The sequence below is a fragment of the Bactrocera oleae genome, chromosome 5 (assembly GCF_042242935.1).
Source record: "Bactrocera oleae isolate idBacOlea1 chromosome 5, idBacOlea1, whole genome shotgun sequence".
Lineage (NCBI taxonomy): Eukaryota > Metazoa > Arthropoda > Insecta > Diptera > Tephritidae > Bactrocera > Bactrocera oleae.
Genome location: NC_091539.1, coordinates 69,059,393 through 69,084,649, shown reverse-complemented (window position 1 = coordinate 69,084,649; position 25,257 = coordinate 69,059,393). Strand labels below are relative to the sequence as shown.

General features: G+C 32.5%; 2 protein-coding genes across 7 annotated transcripts in view; one reads left to right on the top strand and one right to left on the bottom strand.

Annotated features, from left to right (window-relative positions):
- The window catches only part of Kap3 (kinesin associated protein 3), a 37,997-nt gene extending 17,677 nt beyond the window's left edge, over positions 1 to 20,320 (top strand). For 2 of the 4 annotated variants that reach the window (XM_070109448.1, XM_070109450.1), the window contains 8 exons: positions 10,933 to 11,098; positions 11,171 to 11,422; positions 11,489 to 11,625; positions 12,186 to 12,371; positions 12,445 to 13,152; positions 13,223 to 13,990; positions 14,137 to 14,393; positions 17,363 to 20,320. In XM_070109448.1, coding sequence (XP_069965549.1) covers positions 10,933 to 11,098; positions 11,171 to 11,422; positions 11,489 to 11,625; positions 12,186 to 12,371; positions 12,445 to 13,152; positions 13,223 to 13,990; positions 14,137 to 14,393; positions 17,363 to 17,513 — 2,625 coding nt within the window. In that variant the 3' untranslated portion in view covers positions 17,514 to 20,320. Of the gene's footprint in view, positions 1 to 10,932; positions 11,099 to 11,170; positions 11,423 to 11,488; positions 11,626 to 12,185; positions 12,372 to 12,444; positions 13,153 to 13,222; positions 13,991 to 14,136; positions 14,394 to 14,693; positions 14,884 to 15,509; positions 15,624 to 17,362 lie in introns of all 4 variants that reach the window. The other 2 variants (XR_011396340.1, XM_070109449.1) reach the window with 2 other exon arrangements.
- Positions 20,321 to 20,886: 566 nt separating this feature from the next.
- LOC106615761 (kelch-like protein 26) lies at positions 20,887 to 24,802 on the bottom strand. Of its 3 annotated transcripts, none has more exons than XM_070109560.1 (5): positions 24,663 to 24,802; positions 23,596 to 24,316; positions 22,654 to 23,506; positions 22,203 to 22,583; positions 20,887 to 22,133 (listed from the first exon to the last, which is right to left on the bottom strand). In XM_070109560.1, the coding sequence occupies exons 2-5, from the start codon at positions 23,812 to 23,814 to the stop codon at positions 21,646 to 21,648; spliced, it is 1,941 nt and encodes a 646-aa protein (XP_069965661.1). In that variant the 5' UTR covers positions 23,815 to 24,316; positions 24,663 to 24,802; the 3' UTR covers positions 20,887 to 21,645. The 3 variants fall into 3 exon arrangements, with proteins under 3 accessions (XP_069965661.1, XP_069965663.1, XP_069965662.1); XM_070109562.1 differs by having other exon boundaries at positions 23,596 to 23,919; positions 24,663 to 24,777; XM_070109561.1 differs by having other exon boundaries at positions 24,649 to 24,772.
- Positions 24,803 to 25,257: the final 455 nt, after the last annotated feature.

Sequence of the window (25,257 nt, the reverse complement as noted above, 5' to 3'; positions counted from 1 at the left end):
GTTACTCATGTTATGACAATACATGTATGTGCTATGTGTGTGTGTGTGTGTTTGTTGCATCGACCGACAATTCCACGCATGCCAAGCCTCTTCCTATAGCTCATTCAAACGTCGACTCAAAAGTCTATCTTTTTTATATCAAAATAAATAAATTATAGCTCACCAATTGCAAATATTGCGAATAAGTGCGCAACCATAAGGTTTGCCAAATGTTATGTCATGCAACAAAGGTGATCAGAATTTCGATTAGAACTAGTTAGTTATTCACCATTTCGCAACTGCATTCCAATTGGCGTAGAATAGATTAGTTCCGATACAGTTCCCACAGATTGCTTTTCTCGTAAAAATATTTCTGCTGAAATCGATTAATAGTTATGAGTACAATTTATACCAATGATTGAACTTTAATGTACATATGTACATATATTTCTACAACACATTATTTACCATAATAATGTAAAAATAGGATACAGAATGCTACAATTCCCACCGATACTAAGTAATACACACGAGTGTGGCGCTTCAAAGTGGGTTATTTTAATTATTTATTGTGGATCATGTCTGCTTTTTAATGGACAGATTTTACAAAATTTAATTTTGAGGTCATTTTGGTGTCACATAGCTAGTATGCATGTTCGTATGTATGCACTTACACAAAAATAATAAGCAATTGCAATGATAATATCATCTATCCGTCACTTGTCGATCGTGGGAAGTTTACAGCCCGTAGACGTGATGCGGCGTTAAATTATTGGATTTGACATAAGAATTTATTGCCAAATTAATATTCATGAGTGTCTAAATGAGGTTAAGAGTTACTGTGTGGAGATACATACATAAATATTCTTGGTGTTTATATACCGTTTACAGAAATATGTAGTGTATATGTATACATATTTTAATTTGTTATGAAACAAAAAACAACGTTAACTTCGATTGCACCTTCACAAATACTAAACATTTCTTACAAGAACTTTGATCGGGCGGTCAGTTGGTATGGCATTGTATAGCAGCTATATGAATAGTCGGAAATTGCACCATTGACTTGGACAATATCAAGTGCATAGTTTCGTGAAGATATATTCTCAAATGAGAAAGTTTTTTGTACAAGCACTTGATTCCGATCGAATGAACAGTTGAAGAAAATACGACAGGAGCAAAATTTCTGATCGATATCTCTAAAACTGAGAGACTAGTTCGCATATATACAGACAGACGGACGGACAGACGGTCAGACGGACATGGCTTAATCGACTCAGCTCATCACGATAATGATTTTTATATATACTTTAAGGAAACGTAAGAGACCCTACGTTTCCTTTTGGGTGTCATAAACATCGGGGCAAACTTTATATACCCTGTTCAGGGTATAAATATATGTATATGTATATATATTTGTAGATGTTTTCGTACACTTCATAATCAGATAGTACACTTTTCTGATTATTTTGAGTACAACTTTATGGAACGAGGGTGGTGTTCCTGAGAATTATAAATATTTTGCACAAATTGTCACCTGGCAGAAAATTTAGTGTGATATATAAATACGAGTATATTAAATATAACGAATATGAGAAAATATAAATATAACAAGTAATTCAAAACAAACAACAAACACGTAATCTTCAAATGTTAAAATATTAACATTTAAATAAATGACAAAACAATTTATTCAGAAGAAGAAGAACTTTTGAAGCAGAGCACCTTCTTTAAATATTATAATACGGGAAATTAGGGTTGTAATAATACACGGGAAATTAGGGTTGTAAAAATAAAAATAAAATTTAATAATGTCAGAATTTTGTAGATAGTTTTCAAACATTTATTTCCATTTACAATATTTTCAGAAAATATTTAATCAAATTATGCACTGTCATTCTTAATTTAAGTTCAACAAAACTATTTTCCATTACTTACTCTGCCAATTAAAATATTTAGTTTTCGTTTTCCTTCTTTATATAACCGCCGCAAACCTGAAGAAAAGGAAATTAGCACAAGATACCAAATACCATTTTCACCTATTTTAATACAGATCTTTATTATCGCGTTCAATATAATCTTGTGAGCCAAAACAAGCATGCCTTAGCTTAATCTAATTTTCAATACACTTATTATTTAGTTATAAGCCTAAGCTGGGATGGCCTTCAGTGCCTTCAGCGAATTTTTGTTTTTTTGGTTTTGGCTCATTTTTGGATCGGGATTGTTGAACAGTTTCGACGTCATATTCATAAAACCTCATCTCGTTACCAGTAATGATTCGTTTGATGAATGTGGGGTCCTATTCGCTGTCGTTTTAGCAAAAAAGTCAGGTCTTTTGGTACAAATCTAGAATTAACACGCTTCAAAACAAAAAAATTCACAAAAATGTTTAGAGAGAATCTATAAGAAATATCGCGATTTTCAAGCACTCTTCCTTTAACTTTTTCGAGGTTATCGTGATTAACAGAGATGAATCGCAAACACAAAATTTCAAGCAAGCTCGCTATTAAATATATTTTTCCAATGGTAAAAATCGCCAGACAAATTTTTTGCGCGGTCACACTAATTGACATATGGAGATCAAACATCAGGCGAACTTAGAAAAGGTTGTAAAAATCTAGGGAAACATTTGATCGATTGAGAATATTCATGATCCGATTTTTTTTTCTACTGTATGTATTTTTCGGCCGTAGATAATTGTATGAACATCTTCTAGAGAGAATTTCGTTTTAGGTTTCATCCACGGAGATGGCCGATAACACTTCAGTAAACTTCAACTTTAGTTCACATATTTTATTTTATCGACGCATTCCCATAATGAAAATATACATAGTTACCTAAGCAATAAAATGGTATGTGCGTGTGTTTGAATGTGTGTATGTACAGAAAAATAAATAGCATGATTTGCGTAGAAGCGCGAAAACGACATCTAAACAAACTCATCACGAAATGAAATGCGTGAATGCTTCCTCACTCCTTTTAAATACCGGCTGCAAAGCAAACAGACGCCGTGGCGTATGAGTAATATTAGACGAGCACATAAAAAGCGCAGATGGGCGTTGAGCCAAACAGTGAAAACGCATATGAACAACGGTACACACTCGCGTGAATGGAAAAATATAAATGAGAGACTAAAAACAGACAGCTAAAGAGCTTTGAATTGCATACATGCAAATGAATATAAAAATTATAAAAGTATGTGCCACGCTGTCGCAAGTTCACTAGTCTGAGTTAATGAACTTGAGGTTGCTCTAAACTAACGGTGCCAGTGGCCACCTGCCAGTTTTGAATCATTCATAGATATACTTATATGTAAACATAATGAGATATTCACTGTGTGCCTGCGTAATTTTGCATATTTTTGGATGAATAGATCATTTCTGCTTTTTTCCGAATTCATTTTTATACTTCTGTATATGTATGTATATTTTGCTATAAAGATTATACTAGTATACATGTGTGCTTGTAAGTATGTTCTAACTAATTATTAGTGCTCATGCCCACACTTTTCATAATATCTATTATAGTGCCATAAATAAGTATGACGCCTCCTCGGACACGTTCCCAAAAAAAATGTGTATATGTGAAACACATGAAATTAATTGTGAGTACTAAATATTATAATACGCAATAATAAAGAAATATTAAGTTATTCTATTAAAGTATAGAAAACAAGAATCGCTTGGTCGCAATTATTTTTATAGCAGCAATAAAAATTGACTCCCATAAAAAACACTTGACAGCTGCCTCATATTGCCTATAGTTTACCGCATTTTTGAAAGCCCTGAAATACCTACCTGTCCGCAGTAGCTCCGCATCCTTTCTGAGATGGAGCCAATAAATACGAATGTGGGTCAATGTCAGTGCGTTTGGCAAATTTCCGTTGCACTCGAGCTATATCAAAAATTGTATACATATGTACACACATAGAAGGAGCATTTTGCCCATCTGCGGAATTTCCTCTGCACATATTTGCTATTTAGTGCGCTCGCAAAGGAAGCGCGCTCAAATGACTGGGGATTTCCTCCGCTTTTACAAAACCAATTGTAATTTATGTAATAAATTTTTGTAAAAGCATTAAAATGCCAAGTGTATGAGCGAACTGAGTACTGAGCTTGACCTTATTCAAGGTCCGGCGTGCGTTGTACGAACATAGTTTTCTCATTTAATAAAAAATGCGAAAGAAACATATTGAGGTACATACATATATGTATGTGTATATACATATGTGTATATATTAAAATACGAGTATTAAGTAGCTGCATACGAGTACACAGAAATGTGTATGTGTCAGCATGGATAAGACAGCAAATCTTCTTTGACGTATTAAATAAATAGATTGTGTTGGAAATGTGCCCGAAAAAGATATTATTTTGATTTTTTGACATGGCGATGACGCTAAACAGCATCCATACTGCTATTAATGATGTGTGCCGCACATAATTTATGTTATAATTATATGAGAAAGAAATCTAATTTTCCATATATATAATACGATCAGAGATATACACTTCGTGGGCACATCTAATGTGAAATTGAAATTTTAAATCAAAAACAAGTAAGGAAGCGCTAAGTTCGGTCGTAACTGAACATTTTATACTCTTGCAACTTGCAAGGATCAAAGCTTGCTAAATACCTTCTGGTGTTGAGAAAACTTTTTACAAATGAACGAATTCAATATTTATTATTCGACAAAATCGTGAATGGATTACAATCAAATGTATATCTTATTAACTTACATTCATTAAAGTATTTCACATACAATCACCAATATATAAGAAGTAAACTCAACTATATATATGAATATTTTGATATTAGTTATATGCGGACCAGGGCAAGTTTTCAGCCAATTTTATCCATTTTAGGCAGAAAGATACATTATTATTAGAGAAATAGGCGTTTTTAATTTCAATATTGACCGGTACATGCGGTAAAAAGTCAGCCGGAAACTCGAAAATGTGTCTATTAAGTTTATGGGGACTAAGAAAATTATTGATCCGATTCAATCCATTTGCAACACACATCCTCAACTATCATCAGTAAAAGATTCTCTCTGAATTTCTATTATATATCTCAAAAAATTACTATTATATTATGTAGCCACATGTTGCAAGAGTATAAGAGTCGCAGTTCAATTAGCTCAATTAGTTTATCTTTCATTTTCTCGAAACAGCAGTTTTGGTATTTTCTTCAGTGTTTACTCGAAGACAAACGATCCAATCGCTATCAAATTCTACATATTTTGTATATACATAGTTATCTGCACTGGTGGTTCAGTCTTTTAATCAAAAATCGAATTTTGGCAGCCGAAAATTGAGCAAACTTTTGGGTGAAATTAACTTTTATTCAATGCCCCCATTTTGTAAATTTTTAGTTATTTTTGATCGTAGATACTTGTGCGGGCAATGTCTTCTAGAGAACATTTTGTTTTAGGTTTCACCCACGGAGAAGGTTGAAAAAACTGCAGCAGTGGAGAACCTTTTTTAGCACGTAACTCGTAAAATGTTTAATTTTTTCTTCAAAAGTTTTACTGTTTATTCTTAAAATATTTATAAATATATCCTTAAAATTTTAAAAACAATTGATGGAGTAATTTTTTTTGTAGTTCCCAAAAATCGCCACTTTTAGGCTCTCACACTAGATGTGCCCCTTAAAAAGAATGCATTACAACATATTTGTGCAAAAAAAATTAAAAACCCACTTTATTTATTAAATGTTTTTAAATTGTATTACAAAGAAACTGACTAATCCGCCAGCTATGTGTTATGGCTAACTTATAATGACCAAATATCATTAAAATGTAAACTAAACTATTAAAAAGTTTTGCTAATAAAGCGTAAATTAACTTGACCTATTTTGCTTTATAAAATTCAAAAATAATTATTGCTAAAAAATCAACCAATGCGAGTTTAGAGTAATATGATTTATAGCTTATGGATGAACTGAGAAACTGTTGCAACCGATTCGCCATAATTATCAATAAGTATATTTATGTTCGATGTATATACATGTATATATACAAGTTTTTGTGATTAGTATTAATTTTGCCGTGCTTTAAGGAAATACTTATGCTTGCATGTGTCGACCTCTGCTAATGGCTTTATCTAAACTTCGTACGTGAGTCATGGGATGCATATGGAATAATGACCTCTACTAAGGTTGGAAGTACAAGTTCAGTATTTCGCTCATTTAACTATTAAAAAATATTAATTTAATATTTATATAACAAAAAGTTATAAATTTAATACTTTAGTTAAAAGCGAATCTTAAAAATCACGTAGAACATTTATAAAGAATTTTTGTAGATAAATATCAATGTACATAAAAAGCAGCGCTTAGTAGCATAGATATACTCATTAAAAAAAGGCATATACAAATGTATGGACATGTGCAAATTAGTATATAAAATAGATATAAAGGGACAACGCAACATACCAAAAGTTGAACACTTTTTCTATTCTGAGCTTATTACATATGTCTTGTATATGGCCAAACAATATTTATGCAAATAAACATATTATATATTGCATGCAGACGCTCATTTAACCAAACATATATATGTATATCTTCACCTTACACGCGTTGACCCATCAAAAGGCGATGGTGCTTATATAAATTGAAATGACAGTTGGCCACCCCTTTTTTGGTGGCTCCAACATTTGACGGAAATTGTAAATTACAATTGACTTATGCGTGCACACTCACTTCTGTATGTACTCGTATGTATGAAAATATAATGAGCCTATGCGTCGGCGCACCGATTTTCAAAAGTTGCTGGTGCCGCTGCTCTTCATTGTCGGGAATTACGGGTAATGCGCGTAAAGTGCACTTCAATTGTCCAACCATTATGCTAAATGCGCATGCACACATGCATACATATGTTCTTACAAACACAATAACAAATCTGTGTATTTATCACTTGATTTGTGTTGATTCATTGACGCATAAAAATGCATTAAATTGAATTTGTTTATATGTAAGTGCTTTCATGTAGCAGAAACGAATGTTAAGTATGTAAATACGTATGTTAAATATTAACTATTATATGGCTATGTGTGCAACGTTATGTGTACAGAAGTACTTAATGCGCTAAGTGCTCTTTTGAAATGGTAAATATAGGGCGGTCCAAAGGAAAAAACAAAGCTATTGAAAAATATTTTTCATAAAATTTTTTTTAATTCAATTTTAAAAATCGGTGCTGAATTGAATAGGTATACTATCCAAATTAATTCAAAAGTCGAATTTATCATTTCAACACCCATATAAAATTAAATATTTTAAAGCTTTTCTGGCATCTTCTAAAATGGGTAAAATTACACAACTTCACTGTCTACCTCTCAAAACCTCTCCTCTGCTGATATGAATTTACAATGGATAACTCTGGCATTAAAAAAGATTTTGAATTTTCACATATGGTATATATTGTATGTACATACATACATATACACACTAACTCTGATATATGCGAAGTTTCAACCAAAAAGTGATGAAAAAGGTCTATAATCTGTTCTAGTTCACATTCGCTGAATATATTAACATTCGAACTTATTATTATGGTATATGAATGATATCAGTTAATATACCATCAGATCAAATTTGAACCGGACTGACAAAAAAATATTAAACATACATATTCACGTATTTTAGAGAAAATACAAGCATGCCAACGCTTAATCCAAATTTTCATATACTTCATATAAGCCTCAGTTGGGATGGCCTTCAAGTGCCATTCAATTAATGTTGGACAGTTTCGACGTTACATTCAGAAATAGATATGTTGTCACCAGGGCGTTTGTCAGTCATGACGCGTTTGATAAATGCAGGGTTCTCTCTACTCGTTTTTACAAAAATTTCAGATCGTTTGATGTATTGTGAATCGATCTTTAAGAGATGTTAGGATGCTATCTCTCTGATACTAACACAACGATTTTCAAGCACTGTTTCCTTCACTTTTTCGTTGCTTTCGTCATTATCAGAGGGGGATAGACAACTCGCACGAGGCGTTGGTTGTACCAATCTAGAAAAAAAAATTATCGATACGCGTGTAGTTTATATATATGTATATCTGTTGTGTGAAATTTGATCTTGATCTTTAAATATAATTTATATTGTATAATTTGTGGGAGTACTTAATATTTCGTTCTATTCGAACCCACTTTATTTTTTGATTTTCTTCTCCGACTAACTTTTACCCGATCTAATGAAATAATAGGAGCATTTGTGTATTTGATGGTGTCAACACAAAATAAATTAGTGAAAAGAAACTGAAATCATACTTTTTTTACTAATGGCTCAAGCTCTACTCCATATTGTAAATATGAAAACATAATTACGTACTTATTTATGTTTTCAACGCCCATTTATTGCCATGACGTATTGCAGTTAAGTAACAAATGCATCTGGCAATGTAATTACAAGTTCGTCGAGTCAGTGCACGCGACTGCCGTTATACCACAAAATAGCTAAAACCCCGTGCTAGAATATTATTTTATCTCTCGGTATAAACTTCCATTCACTTGCCTAAGTGTAATTATGTATATGTGTATGTATGGTATGTATTTTGCTGTGTTTGTTTATTGCTGCGACTTTATTGCATATTATGCAAATGTGGCTACAAAAAACAGTTTTTGCCAATGCGACGGGTATTTAGGTGCCATTGACTTCTTTGCATGACAGTTTTAAGTTCAACTGCACTATTGTCATGCCGATTATCAAGCAAAATGTTTCGGAAGCAGACAGCCGACAATGAAAGGCATTAAGCATTACCGCGTAGTTGGTTATTTCGTTGCACTCCACGAGCCACTCTTGCAATGAACTGATAATTATTAGTGAATATTTAGTGTGCTGTCCTCTTTATCAATATTTCTCGAGTATTGAAATTTGCTGACTTAATTGATAGATCAAATTCAAGATATGTTAAGGTTATGAAACAGTCTACAGTCTACATATAGTGCTATGATAAAATCATAACTTTCCTTAATATGAGCATTAGAGTATTTTTTGTCCAAAATACGGGTATTTTCGAACTCAAAACGATCGTGATTTCGAAATTGATTATTAAAAAGCATATTTCAATCTGATTTGCAGATTGATCATTAAGAAAGAGACAACATATTTTCACAAAGATGCTATAAACGTTTAAACTTCAGACTTATGAAATGTCTTGTTAGCGGCAGGAAATATTGTATTATCCGAATAATTTTGAAGAATTCGGTCGGCAGTCGACAGTCAATCCTTAATTAGTCATAATTTTCTTATTTTCTGAAACTTTAATATTATTATTAAATAATTTTCTGAATTCCTATTAACAAATTGAATAAAATGGGTCTAGTAATGGAAGTTGGTTCTATCTGCAAACATAACCTGCGTTCAAACTAAGTCTCCCACGAGCATCAAAAAAGTTTATTAGAATTGCAATCGCTTCTCACAAGCCAATATTGTTCCTCGGAAAATATTTCTGTCATAAAAAATAAAATTTAATTAAAATTGTCAGCCATTCGCAGGTATCTTAAAAGTTGTAGGATCCTGGCAAAAGTTATAGGTTATCGCAATGTGCTTCGGCGTTTTAATTCATTAAAACTAGTTTTTCTGGAAGGCCGAATCTGTGCGATCCCAGGTGTTTCAGCCTTGATCTCGCAAAGAGGTGACAGTCATGAAAAACAAGGAAGGACTGTTGTTCTTGCAAACAACTTTCGTAAAATTTTAACCTTGCCGCATGGACGCATTAACGGCACAAATACAAAAATAAATCACAGCATAACAATTCATTTTTATAGTGTGAATAAAAATCAAACAATACAATATAATTCACATGAAGAAAACCCTAAAATATTTCAATGCCAATTATTACGTATTATATGAGGATTCTTATTTCACAGCACAAATTCTTTTTTGGTAATTTATTTAACATTTTGTGTATACGATAAATTCATGCATAGTTTGTTAGAAGAAAAAAATAAATTCCAGTCCAACGTCGATAATAAAATGCAAAGAAAGTAAATATTGTGGCGTATGTAATTTTCTCTCGTACTTGAGCTGGTTTCTAACCGATTGATTGCCCCAAATCAAATAAATATATTTTAGCTGGTATGTGTGTGCATCGCATATGTCATCGCATAAGATTGTAGAACTTTGAGGGGTGATTGTAGGTTTAGACTGTAAGTGGTTGCACTAGGTACAAGGTAGAAAACCCATTAGCTAAAGTGACTATTACAAACAACGTCGACCATTCAACCTTCTAACACTAACGGCCGATTTCATCAGTTGTCATATAAAATTCAAATAATTTTAATTCAATTTTAAACTTCAATACATATGAATACTAATTACTTTTTGGAAACTTTTTTAAATATAATTGTTTTCAAATATTTTTCAAATTTCAAACAGGTGTTACATTCATATCGAAATTTGAAAACAGCCTTTAGAACGACATTTATTTGGAATTTTATTGCATCCTGATTAGTTTAACATAAACTATTTGGAAATTTTAAAATTCTCAGTAATTTTAAGAATACGTAAAATATATGCAGAAATTTGAAATTTGAAAATAAATTGTTGTTTAAAAGGCAATATTTTTAGTCCTAAAGTTCTAGTAGCTGTTTGAATAAAATATAAACGCATTCCTTGGGGTCAAACAGAAACTAGTACTAATACACATACTTAAATCTAGTTGTCCATTAAATTGCAAGCAACAACCAATAATATGCACATACACAGATACATATGCAAATTCATAAATTATTGATATATTTTCGCTCCATTAATTACACATAAACTTGACCTTCACCATAATGACCACGGTCACTTTGAGGTGGCTTTGTGGTGCCAATGAACCAAAGCTATTTTGCCTTTTTAGTTGTAAATTAATAATATTGTAGTATACATGCATTTAGTAATTGTTCAGTATTGTAATTATGTAAATATATAAATATGTCCAAATTTCCGTATTTACAGAATTGTCAGAAAATTATACGCTTACGTTCGTTGAACGCGAAGACGGATCCGGCCGCATTGGCGCGAGAAGTCGTGGACAAATGTGATCTCATACACAAATCCCAATTGGCGGATGTGGAACAGATAATATTCTATCTGAAAAATCGAAAAGACAATGCTGGTGCAGGTGAGAGTTTACATATATTATATATACGTGCTAATATAGCTTCCATTCAACGTATCACCAATGTTTCTTTAGACATCGCTGACAATAACAGCCAGCATCGGTCGGCTGTATCGGGAAAGCGTACACCGGCCACCAAAGCGAACCCAGCCTCTGCTGTTCTTTCACCCGCTAAAACACCAGCTAGCAATGCAGACGTCTCCATCAATAATATTGATGAATACGTGGAGTTGTTGTACGAGGACTTAAGTGAACGAATACGTGGTTCAGCAATGATCCTGCAAGTGGCACGCAATCCAGATAATCTGGAAGAGCTGGAGAAAAATGGTTTGTTTATAAGATTCATTCGATTTTACTTTGAAATATTATTTAACTTTTTTTCTGGTACTTTAGAGGCTTGCCTGAGCGCTTTATCGCGCGTATTGCGAGAGGATTGGCGCAAGAGTTTAGATCTATCCACAAATATAATATATATATTTTTCTGTTTCTCGACTTATACGAAATTTCATCCCGTTATTGTACAATATAAGGTGAGTACAATACGTTTAAATATTGTTATTAACATAAAATTTTCATGGAGATCCAACAAAGCTTTTTCTATAAGCTTCATTTGTAGTTCATTTAGTACCAAATGTCTCTAATCTCAAGAGCATCTCTACAATTAAATTTAGTTATTCTCAACTAATAAGAAACACCTTCAAAAGAAAATTCTTGGTAGAACTTTTCGTCATTTCAAAAACACGGAAAGAAAGCTTGGTAAATAAATACCTCTTGGTAAAAACATTTCTAAACACCTAAGAAACTGCTGAAGTCAACATACATATCTATCATATTTCTCTCAAAAAGAATTAGCTTAGAGTTTTCTATGAGATGTAAATAAAATCGATTCTGCAAAATTTAACGAGTCTCCAATCCAAAAATTACCGGCCTAAGGCCAGTTTACTTGTACTAACAAAATCAAAGGCAACAACTTAGTTGATACTTTCAACAAGATATGAAAGCTCAAGCAGTGGTGAATTGAAATATTATCATATAAATAATATATGCAACACAAATATTCCATTCTCATCGGTATCATTTTTTAACTCAGATTGGTTCCCTCTGCATGGACGTCATAGACTATGAGCTGCGACGTTATGAAACAATGCGAAATGAGTTGGACGTGAGAAAGAATCCTGTTACCTCTGCACCACTTTCGGCTAAATCCAGCAAAGAGAAACTGAATCGCAGCACTGATGATTTCCTCGATATAATGAATGAGGAAAAACCAAAAGAAGTAAGTTAAATCGGCGATACCATTAAAAAAATATATCTAAAATCACAACAATAAAATGTAACTTTGCACGCAGATGGAACCACCACGTCGCCGCATACCCGAACTCAAACAACGTCCCAAATCTGGAAATTGGTCTAGTTTCCACGGTTCAATGACTTCCTCATTGATGAAAAGTCAAGTACTCAACAGTAGTTACCATGAGGCTCTTTCGACCGGTGCTGCCACCCCTGACTCTGGCATTTCATCGAACGGTGACATGAAAGCGACCAGCAATGAAGCGCTCGATCGCAACGATCCTAAGGTGAAGAAAGAAGAGATCGATCGTTTGAATAAGCAGTTAAAGGTATTTGCTAAGAAACAAGAGCAACTACTGCGTGTTGCTTTCTACTTGCTACTTAATATGGCCGAGAATATTAAATTGGAGGAAAAGATGCGACGCAAGCACATCGTAAAGATGCTCGTCAAAACATTGGATCGACAAAATATCGATCTTTTAATGTTGGTGACAACATTTCTGAAAAAGTTATCTATCGTACGTGACAATAAAGATGATATGGGTGAGTTCAATGTCATTGCCAAATTGCCACGCCTATTCCAAAGTGGTCACACCGATTTGGCGCAAGTAACACTGAAACTGGTGTTTAATTTATCATTTGATGGTGTGTTGCGACGAAAAATGGTCGGTGCTGGTTACCTGCCAAAGCTTGTGATGTTCATCAATGATGAGAAACACCACGGCATCGCAATGAAGATACTCTATCACATGAGCTTAGATGACTGGGTGAGTGGTGTTGGAGTTTATATTTTATATCAAATATATATTAATATATATAAACGTATTATCGTTCCAGGTTAAAGGCTTATTCACACACACTGAGTGTGTTCAAATGGCCACCGATGCCATAATACTCAATCTGAATAGCAAGGTGGATCTCGATCTCATCGCGCTCTGCATCAATCTATCGCTGAACAAACGTAATGCACAAATCATGGTCGAAGGCAATCGGCTGCATGATCTAATGGATCGAGCTTTCAAATATCAGGACTCACTACTAATGAAACTGCTACGAAATCTTTCACAACATGAAATGTTGCAATCAAAATTTATTGACTATGTTGGCGATCTGGCGCGCATACTCACAGTTTGCGAGGATGAATCGTTTGTGGTGGAATGTCTTGGTATACTCGGTAATCTCTCACTAGCCGATTTGGATTACTCACAAATATTGCAGAACTTCCAACTAATACCCTGGATAAGGGATGTGCTTGTGCCCGGTGCCAAATTGGACGATATGGTACTCGATACAATCGTTTATTTGGGTACCTGTGCGCATGACGAACTATGTGCGTTGCTGTTCTGTCGCGCTAAGGTTGTGCTCTCGTTGATCGAGCTGCTGAAGGCCAAACAAGAAGACGACGAAATTGTCTTACAGATCATTTTCGTATTCCAACAGATTTTACGACACGAAAGCACACGCGAATATATGATCAAAGAGACTGAATCACCGGCATATCTAATCGATTTGATGCACGACAAGAATGCCGAGATACGTAAAGTCTGCGATTATTGCCTCGACATCATCGCTATCAGTGACAGTGAGTGGGCCAAACGGATCAAGGTGAGTTGAATTTACTATGCAATGCATTTTCAAGAGTTGAATTAGAAAATAGAGACGAAAAACCTTATCTAAATGATACATTGATTCTAAGTGAAAAACAACAGCAGTAATTTTTACTCATTATATACAATATATGCTTTTTTTAGCTTGAAAAGTTCCGCAATCACAATTCACAGTGGCTTTGTATGGTTGAATCGCAGCAAGATCAAGACAATGAACAAGACTATGCTGACAATGATGAGAACGAAAACGAACTCGACACCTATTTACGCAACGATTATTTGGACAACTGCGATCTCTACAATAGTAGCAATACAAATAAGGAGAGTGAGGACAATGAAAGCAACAATAGCAACAATCCAGCCAGTCCTGCATTGTCTACTTATAGCCGCCCAGTGAGCAGGTGAGAAAATACCAGAAAATTAAGTTCTAGAGTGAGTTTGTAGGGCCAAAAAGTTCTTATGAATCGATAAGCGAATGAAAGTTGAATGAAATTCGCTTCTGTAACATATTTATGGAGGTTTTATCTCTAGAGATCAATTGATTTTTAAAAGAAGTCCAAAAAATGGCGTTTTCCATTACATGTTTTTTAATTGATCTAAAGAGTTATACTAAGTTTTAAAATATTAATTGAATAAGCTTTAAGTAATTCATATTGAAGTTATATTTATATAATTTTATAATTTCGTTTTTGCCCATTTAGGTGAAAGCTGAAAAGTTGTCCGAAAGATCTAAAAAATACAAATATAAGAATTTTATATTTAAGCTTTTAAAATTAACAAGGAATTAGAATTACATATTTCCGTTCGACGTGTATTATATTCTTTATATCAAAATACTTAACCTTATTATTTTGGGGCAAAGATTTTTGTTTCGACTGGTTTAAAAATTAAGTGAGTATTGTATACATTAATTTTTATAAAACGTATGCTAGAAAATTGAATGCATTTAAATACCCAAAATCAACTGAATCCGTGTTATTTACTTAATAATTTACTAATAAGAAAACGGGGACATAATTCTGTGTTCGGTCGAAACCGAACTTATATACCCAATGCATAGACAGAACAATTTACCGAATATCATGTATGAAAATTTAACAGATTGAAATGCTTTCAAATATTGTACAATAACAAGATGCAAGAGAACATCTTGTCAAAGTGGTATAACAGCTTACATTGATTTATACCAGTTGTTTGTGTTCGATTCGCTACTCCCCAAGCTTTTCAAAGATATGTTAAAGTAGATCAGTATGTAGTAAACGCAGCTAACAGTTAAGCACGGTGATTCTATATTGAGTTCATTGCACTTATTACTTATTAATTATTACTCACTTAATGCTTTCGCCTAATTTTAATCTAAACCTTTCCCGGTATTTAGGGAATCATCAATGGAAAAAAATTGTAATACCTCTTTGCATTTATGTATTGGGTATAAAAATAAGTGCTTCAATTTTGCAAATAATTTGGCATTTACTATTAAAACGGAGTTGTAAATATTACTGGTTCTGGCTTTTCAGATGGACACATACCAAATCACACACTTTGCGACATAAACAATGGCCGTCAATGTATTTTCGTTTAAACAAAAAGTTTTTAAAACACAAACTTCAGAAAATTACTCACTGAAAAAGGTTTCTATCGATTTTAATATTAACTACCTTTAACTCTGCCTTCTAAATCTTTACTGTCCAGTGCAATTCATATTTAAATTACACAAATTGGATGTGCATTAAAATAAATGTTATGGATAGTGACATTCAAAATGCAAATATACATACATACATATCGTAACTCCATACCACATACATATTGGCCAAAGTGATGTGTAGAATGTGACACGTCTTATTCATGTTTCAAAATCATCCAAATTTACGTCTTACAAAGCTGTCTGTTCTTTTCACACATACTTGTATGTATTTTCATATACATGTCCTCAATATATGTATGTATGTAGCACTAGTCCATAATATTTTTGTCTTTTGTCGCGCCAATTATTCACAAGATTTCAATCCCCAAAATGTCAATGTCCCCTTTGCGTTAAATTTACACACCTTTCCTTTCAAGCTCACCACAGATGTGAGTTCACATTTCACCACTCATAAGCACTTTCCTAATACACTATTTATTCCAGTTCGCTTCAAATTAATTATGGGTATACTGTTCATAAATCAAAGGATTTTCGGGTGGTAACTTCCAAAGTAATATATAATAGTAGTAAAAATATTTGATTGATGTTTGTTCTTTAATATTTTACTTCAAAAATGTTATGATGAAAAATATGTAAAGTGGTTTCATTCTCAATGAGGCGAAAATTTCTAACTTTTTTTTTAGTAAAAGTCGTCATTTATTATACCCATTTTTAAGACCAATCTAAGCATTCAATCCATCTGTGATTAATGGTTCTCAATAATGTGTAACCTTCATCTCTAAGCATTTTACGAAATATATTTCTTATAAATAGTCTACAAATTATTCCACCTGCTTCTTCGCCTTTAGTGACTTGTCGTTAACCAATACTGGCTTGATCAAACACGATAATTTTTCTTTTAGTAAAATAAATTTACTTTTAGGTTGTTTAGTATGTTGAAAAATAATTCGAACCTTTTATTTGATACTTTGATCTTCCCCTAGTTTATCTAACGGAACTAGTATAACAGACTGAGATTCATTTATTATTTTACACTTTAAGGCCGTTATCAATTTTAGTCACAAAAAAGTATGATGTAGTGAAGTGATATCATGTTTAACATTTGTTTCTATTTACCTATAAGTAATCCAAATGTTAGGGAGAACATAGGTGTGGTATATCGGTGTCAAATCTGTAGAAGTAGTTAGTCAAGTAAACAATACTGGTAAGGTTCGTTGGGTTGCACCATGTCACATGCTAACACGAGTCAATAAACCAAATGATATGAGTCCATCTGCCGTTCGTACTACTCGTCTTCAAGTCATAAAGAATTAAAGTAAGGTCTTATTATTGCTCGCTTAAGTAATACTTTGAAATAGTTTTTAGTTTAAATAAGAAATCTATGAGACTAAATATCTACATATCTAGTTCGAGAACTATAAATTACCGTTATAATTAGATATTTCTAGAGTTCTTAAATGAATGCATTGAGTATAAAAAATTTCAACGTTCAAGCGAATTGAACATTTTGTTTTGCTTGACGCTACACTCACACATAAATGTATGCATACTCGTCAATATTTTTAAAGATCCGAAGCAAATTCGAAAGTACGCTAATCATTTCCTACATATGTATGTACTTGTATGTACTTAAAAAATAAAATTAGCTAAATCACAGAAAAGCTTTTCATTTTTATTCGCCAGATTTTTGCTAAATATACTTTTATATTTGTCTCTCAACAGCTACCGGCGCAGTGAGGACCTCGATGATCTCTTCAATATGACTTCTAGTTCGAAATCGCAAACATCCAGCCAAGGCGATAGCAACTATATGTTCAAATCGAACAAATCGCTGGATGTTGAGGGACTGCACGAGGAGTTGTTGATGGCCTAAAATGCGCATATGTAAATATATCAAATATTTATATGTATGTACGTGTATGTATGTATATGTGTATACACATAAAGCCACATATTATATATGCAGCTGCATGGTTATAAAGTAAATAAATATACATATATACATATATAGTTATGTATGAAGCATTAAAGAAAATGATGAATTAAAAGCGCTCCTCAACGCGCCCTCAATTGTTTCGGAAATAACCTTTTGCACTGCAACAACAAATGTAAAAGAAACTTTTCTATTCTATTACCAATTAGATATACTTTGGCTAATATGTATTGTAGATGCCACATATTACTCCTTATACTTGTTGTTGTTAGTGGCTGTCCAAATCGTAGCAACGCTCGTGTCACAACCTACCAACCAACTTAAAACGAAACAAAATACCCACACACACGCATTTAAACAAATGTATTTGTATGTGCTTATTTATATGTAAGATGCATTTACATACCTAAACGGTATGTTTAACCCTTGAAGAACAAACTCGACTTTCGATTATATGCAAAGCAGAAATGTTTATAATTAATAATGGAAAACGAAAAAAGTAAAGAAAACAAAAAAGTGGTGTGAAACCGCAGTTTTAATTAGTGGAAAAATATTTAAGTGAAATTGTATTTTATTGAAATTTCATACAGACACGCTTGCTATAAAATTTAACTGTTGAAACGATTGGCTTGCAAATGCTTTGCTTATTTCAGACAAATAATATGCGACGATAGAAGAGAGTCTTAAGAAAACTATATTCCGCACGCACACTAGTTATTTTATGTAGTTTAATTTATTTTATAAACGGAAGATATGTATATGTATGTACAAGTATATCGAAAATATTTCATATTATATTTATGTAGCGAAATGAAAGAACAAAACTATACTAAACAGCCAACAGCTAAACAAACAAAGAATTGAAATCCCAAAAACCGCTCAAAAGTAACCTTGAATAACGGTTAATGAAAGCATATAAGACAAAATTTCATTGCAATTCAACGAAGCTAGTCCTCTTACGCGTATAAGTTATTTGTTTTAGTTTTACATATATGTTTATAGTTATGTATTTTGTATGTGTATGAAATGTTTATGAATTTTTAGCCGAATTATAGATCAAAAGGCAATTTAAGAACTTTCAATTGTGTGTTTTGAATAGTTTCTGCATGTGATATGTATTTAATTATATAATATATGTGCATACTTGTATACTGACTATGTTTAAAATACACAAGATGTTATTAAAGCTTATTTATTGATAAATTAATTGTTCAATTTATTATAATTTTAATGATCTTAGTTGTGAAGCTAGTATGTGCATATCTTTTATAACTGTTAGTTGTGTCTAATGTCCAATAAATGCAGTTAAACGTATGTTGTAGTTTCTAGTAACGGTATTTAAAAAAAAACATTAGAAATAAACATTGTTTCATTGAAAGAATTATTATTTACTAATGCGAAGTTTAAACATTTTTAAAAGTTTTAATTTATAAAAAAAAATTAAAAATTCGTGTTTTTATTTTACCTTATGCTATTTTGTTTTCTGGTTTGTTCAAAAACTTATATATATATTTGTTAAAAGTTATGGAAATTCTGCTCTGAATTTCGCTTCGCTTAAATTTTTCGGAATCAAAATATATTGATGGCTCCGATTTTGGTATAGAAAACTTTATTTGGTTTCGAGATTGATTCGATAGGTTTTCTAAGCTTAAATGTAAATGAACAGACCGGTATTGAAAATTAATTTATTCCAAAACTGAAAAAATTATTTGAACTGTTATTTCAAAAATATGCAATTTGAATACAACTAATTCTGTAATAAAAAAACGAAGTAATTAAGGCACGTGTGACGCTACTTCAAGAAACGATCAATTTGCGGCAAATTCACTGCGCAATTTTATAAGAATTGAATGTTTTCCTAAGTCAAGCTCTCTTGAAAGTGTTCATATTTTAAAAAGTTCGATATTTTTAAACACAGCATGAAATATATGTATATATTAACAGTTAATTTTAATTTAAAAATATTTTTACTTACAATTTATACATTATATTTATTATATATATTTTTTTTTTTTGAAATTAATTTTTGTTACGTTAAAAGCGTTTATGCTTAAAAATGCCATATTTTTTAAGTAACCAACTGCTGTTGAAGCAATAAGCGAACATTTTCACCACAACCAAATATGTACCGGCGATATTATTTATGATTTTTAATGAATTAATACCTTTTAAAAACAAAAAATATTTTTAGCATATTTTCAGCGCTTTCAGCTTACACATACTACGAGTATATAAAACTGTAAAATATTTTAAGCAAATTAACAGCGTACAAAATTGTATAAGAATATATAAAATAATAAAAACAAAGCTTTTTCATGTGTAGCTGGTGTAGCTTCTAAAAATAATGAGAATTTATTAGCTATTCTGTATTGAAAAATATAAATTATAAAAAAAAATTAAAAATAAATTCCAAAATGTTGTAAAACATTGTGACGACTATAATAACAACAATAGATACAAAAACGGTTCTTCTTGTAGATACATAGTAGAGAACTACTTGGTTCTCGAGAGTTGCTAGGGTTGAAAAACTAAAAAGACACTGGATTAGCAGAAAATATGTGTATAAATTGAAAATTGAAAATTTAAAGAAAATGTGAAAAGTAAATTCTAACCTACAAACCCCATATACTGTATTTAAAGCTGAAATTGATATTAGAGCTAAACAACATTGTAACCGGGTACTGAATAGAGCCATACCTTCAAGAAAATAAATAATTGCTGCATCTGTATATTTAAAATATATTGAATTATGATTTTTTAATGTTTTTGGGAGAGTTGTCATTGAAATCAAAGATATTAGTCGACAGAAGATTTTGTCGCCTGAACTTAAGGGTAAGTTTTGAATTTAAAAATGCATTCTTGCAAAAAATATTAGTTTCAAAAATAATTAATTATTGATTCAAAAAGTATTTGAAATAATCGACACTTTTTGAATTTCTAATATTATTGGGTATCAATGAATTATAATTGGCCGAAATTATTGGTATTATAGTCTAAACTTATGTAGTGAATAGTACAATCTATAATTGCAACCTGTGCATAAGGCAAGCATAGTGTCAACTTCGAAGCCAATAACCATCTGAACATAATGTTTAAGATTTTCTAAATGTGTGTAGGTTTTCTAAAATTTTATACATTATAATATGACTGATAATAAAAATAAGTATTGCTTTTAATTTTTTTTATTTTTTTTTTTATTGTTTTTACAAATATATCTTAACACAATTTTTCATTTCAAATTCATAGTCAATTTTTTTTACCAAATTAATAAATACTACTACATGCATTAAAAATAATTTAAAAGCCTTTGATATTTCGTATAATTCGCTTTTTGCTCAATTCAATTATATTTCGTATTCAATAAAGTGCGTATATAGATATACATATATACACATGGTATTTGAAATTAATTTATTTCATATTGGCGCTGCCAGGATTATAAAAATATAAAAATGACAAAGAGTTAAGAACAATTAAATACAATATTAATTACTTACATATGTATGTAGGTATGAGTAATATGACGTTATTATTTTTTTCATGTAACAAAACTAAAAATATACTCGTACATTAAATTCTAATGAGTGAGGATAAAATCTAAAGGCAGTAAGTAATAAAATAAAATTTTCCACAAGCTGAAATTTTTCTTAAAATTCATAAAAGTTATAATTTTTTACTCTTAATTTTGAGATTCTTTTGTTATTTTCGATGTATGCTCTCTGAACAAATTGCACTTAGATTTCGTGTGTTTTTCTTTAAATATATATACATATGTACGAACGCAGCAACGCTATAGATCACAAATTCATATATTACTATTTATTTTAGAAACATTTAATTCAGTTTGAGTTCTACGTTTTTAAGTATCTTCACTGGTCTAATTTCGCTTGGGTAAAAAAATTAATTTCATGAGGTAATTTTTATAAAAAGTTTGCAAAATTGGTAATAATAAAAAATAATTATTTTAGTGCTCATTTTTCATTCAGTTTTTTTTTTTTTTTTAATAAGCTTTAAACACATATCTTTATTTCTTGACTACCACACTACCAAAATTAAATAAATTCTTGCTTGCTCACACATCGTCCCAGTAGTACTTTACATTATCACGTTCCCGTGGCACATAAAAAGCCGCACAAGTACTTTCCCACACCTCCTTTGGATACTCCCACTCCGAACTGAAGGCCCATTGCTGTGTGTCCAAGTCGTACGACTGTACCGCGGATGTGGCGCGATTAATGGTTGCCGTTGAGAGTAAACCGCCGATAAAGTAAACTTTTCGTTTGACAGCTGCTACGCCGGTGTAATACTTAGGCATTGGATTTCGTGATTCTGTTATCCATTGGTCGGTAGTTACGTCATATACATCCACCGCATCAGCTAATACTCGCATTTCAGTCACTGGATCCTCATACCAACCGCCGAACGCATATATACGACCATCGAAAACAATAAGCACATGATCGGCGCGAGGTGTTGGCATTGGGCAGAGTTTATGCCATGTGTTAGATTTCGTGTCGAATCTCCAAAGTGAGGCAAGTACAATGTGCCGGTCTATGCCACCTGCAAGTGTATTAAGCAAAAACTTAAATATGTTTACAAAGCCTTATAGCCTTATAAAATTTCACCTACCCGATATATACAACTGATCACCCAAGACAACACCCGCATGTTGACTACGATTTTCCGACAACGCAGGCAAGTACTCCCAGCGATCGGTATTGGCATCGTAACGTTCACAATTTGAAACTGTCATATCGTGTGCCCACAGTTCGGCGCCGCCATCATTTTCGTTTAGCTCACAAACTCCGCCCACCGCATATAGAAAATGACTACCCATGGCATTTAGGGAAAAACGACAACGGTCCGCTTGTATTGGCGCAATACTTTTCCATTTATTCTTGGCGGGACAGTAACGAAAGCCAAATGGATGTATATACTCCTTGAGACAGACATCATATGAGCCCCCTACTACATACAAATCGTTGCCCAGCACTGCTGTACCATAATTGCCTAATTATATAGAAATAAGATAAATATTAAGCTGATTCGCTCTTCCGGGGAAATTTAATAATATACGTACATTGTTCGATGTGTGGAATAACGGTGAGACTCTCCCATTTGCCTTTTGATGGTAGATAACAACTGATACGATTTGTTAGCCCATTTGTTTCGAAGCCCCCAATCTTTACCAAGGCCAACTCCATGCCACGAGTGTTGGTTAACACCTCCGCGGAAAGTAAATCATCTGCATAAGCATCGGATAACCGCAACTTCAACATTTCTTGCTTAATCATTTCATCTTTCAATATCCGGTAGTAGACCGCAGCAATCGAGTTCGGTTCAGGTTCTGCATTCCATTTGGACTTAATGGCATTCAGCGCACACGCACCGATTTGATAAAATTGTACCTTTCCAAAGATACGTCGTGTCAGCTCTGGCTTTAGATCAGTTTCTAAACAATATTCCAGTACTATTTCGAGAACTCTTTGTTCTGAGCAATCCACCGGGTAATTACAAGCGAGTACATGTTCAAATTGATCCAATGTGAGACTTAATAAATCCGGTGTTTGCGCAAACTCATCAAGTCTTGAACACATGTAGCGGTAGGCCTTCTTTTTGAGTGGCTCCAGAGAGTACAAGTCCGCCAACGCAGCGATTGCAACACAATTATCCAAATCAATTTGTGACTCAAGAAAATGTGAACAGGCGTCAATGGCCGCTTTCATCTGGATGTGCGTCGATACAGATAAAACATCTTGCACATTATTTCGATCTAATTCCAATTTTGATGTGTAGGCATATTCCAGCAGCAGCTCCATACCATGAGCGTTAATACCGTTAAGTTTTATTTCAGATTGATGAGCTTCCCGCATGGCATCCGTGAACATGGCGCAAAAGTAATCACTACACGCCGCCAATACAACACGATGAGCCTAAATAAACATGGTTTTAATATTAATTGTATTCAATTTAATTTACATCCGTAAAATGAGAAAAGGAAAAGAAATGAATCAGGTCATACCTTAAACATACGTCCTTCCACAATCAGAGTAACATCGAATAGTTTTTCCGCACAACGTAACGCATTAAGGCCCCTCATCAACGCTTCGGAATGTATAATTTGCATAAAATTATCATTATTTGCATTACGGGAATATGTTGGTGATGAACAAACTGTGCATGTTGGGTTAACACGGCTTTCGGAGCTACCCTGCGATATGGAAGCAACGCCACCGGCCATCCTTACTGACGGTAAAATTAAAAAGGCTTCAAATCATTCAAGATGTTACCAGCACGACCCTTCTTTCAACTTATTTTACTTATTTATAATAATGTATGTAAAGCACTATAATACAAAGTGGAACTGTTGCAACAAGAATAGATACTGACTTTTAATGTCTGTGAAAGTAGTTCACTATATGGACACCAACGTATTTAGGTTTGATGGTGTGCTACTTGTGATGTCATTGACAGCAATTATTATTTTTCTTTAAACACTTCCGCTTATTCGTTGCGAGTTTGTTGTTATCTCCAATAGCTAAAGTCTCTTATCTCTTAAGCCAGCAAAAAATCTTCGCAATTTACCACCCCTCTCCTCTTAATTTGAATTAATAATTAATTATAGATTCTCGTATTGATGTTGCTAACGAATATCAAGGTTGGGGAATCCACCGTTAACATACATCTACACATTACCATCAATGCGAACGTTATGTGAAGCGTTTCCTCTGTTTTTTAGTAGACTTCAATGGAAATGATAATTTATTACTAGTTACAAATATTATTTATCCAATTTTTTCTATAAAATCAAAACCATAGCGACAGGCATATGGTATGTACATATATACACATTTTTTATGAAAGTCACAAACTGCAGGATGATTAATTTTTCACAAGCCCTGATCAAAAAGTTGATGTTTCAAGAATAATTGATGTATTTTCGCAATATGTAGATGTGCAAAAAAGAAATTAATTTTTTTAAATTGGAATACAAAAACAATGCACAACTTTTATCAGGCAACCATCTTTTCCAATAAGAACATAACGATATTTTTTACAAAATAATTTATTTTACTATTGTAGTATTACTCTTCAAACAGTATGAACGACAAAATTTATAAACTGTGAAACGGCTGCAACTTTCATACAAAAGTGGTAATATTTTTCCGCGAACGTGTATAAGATAAGGAAATGAAATTGACAAATATTAGACAATATTTGATTGGATAAAAAAGATCGTAATGACGTTTGAGGCCGAAATTGAAATAGTCGAAATTGCAAAATGTCAGGTGAGAACTCACAGGGTAACTCAGATTCTGTAAAAAGAATAATTGGATAAATAATGATATATCATGATATACGTTCTCTGAACAAACTACAAGACAATCTGATAAAATTTGCAGAACGCATATTTATAAATTTTAACCCAATAAACACTTTTTTCCGAAATAGATAAGGACAATATTGTATACAAACAATACTAGTACTTTATCACGAAAAACAATTTACATACAATATGTTGGAAAATAGCGGATATCATTTCTAAATTGTTTTTAATTTGTGTTTGCAAGAAAGCTTCAGAACTTGTTTGATGCAGAGAACGTATATTATATATACATTAAATAAATTATTAATATATATACCAGAGAATATATATCATATACGTTCTCTGCTTTCTGTAAAT

Excerpts from the sequence above, each read along its gene's own strand:
- LOC106615761 (XM_070109560.1), bottom strand. The coding sequence starts at position 23,814 with ATGGCCGGTGGCGTTGCTTCCATATCGCAGGGTAGCTCCGAAAGCCGT. Across the intron at positions 22,584-22,653 it reads TATTCCACACATCGAACAAT|GCAATTATGGTACAGCAGTG; the intron begins GTACGTATATTA and ends CTATATAATTAG. Across the intron at positions 22,134-22,202 it reads TGATCAGTTGTATATATCGG|GTGGCATAGACCGGCACATT; the intron begins GTAGGTGAAATT and ends ATACACTTGCAG.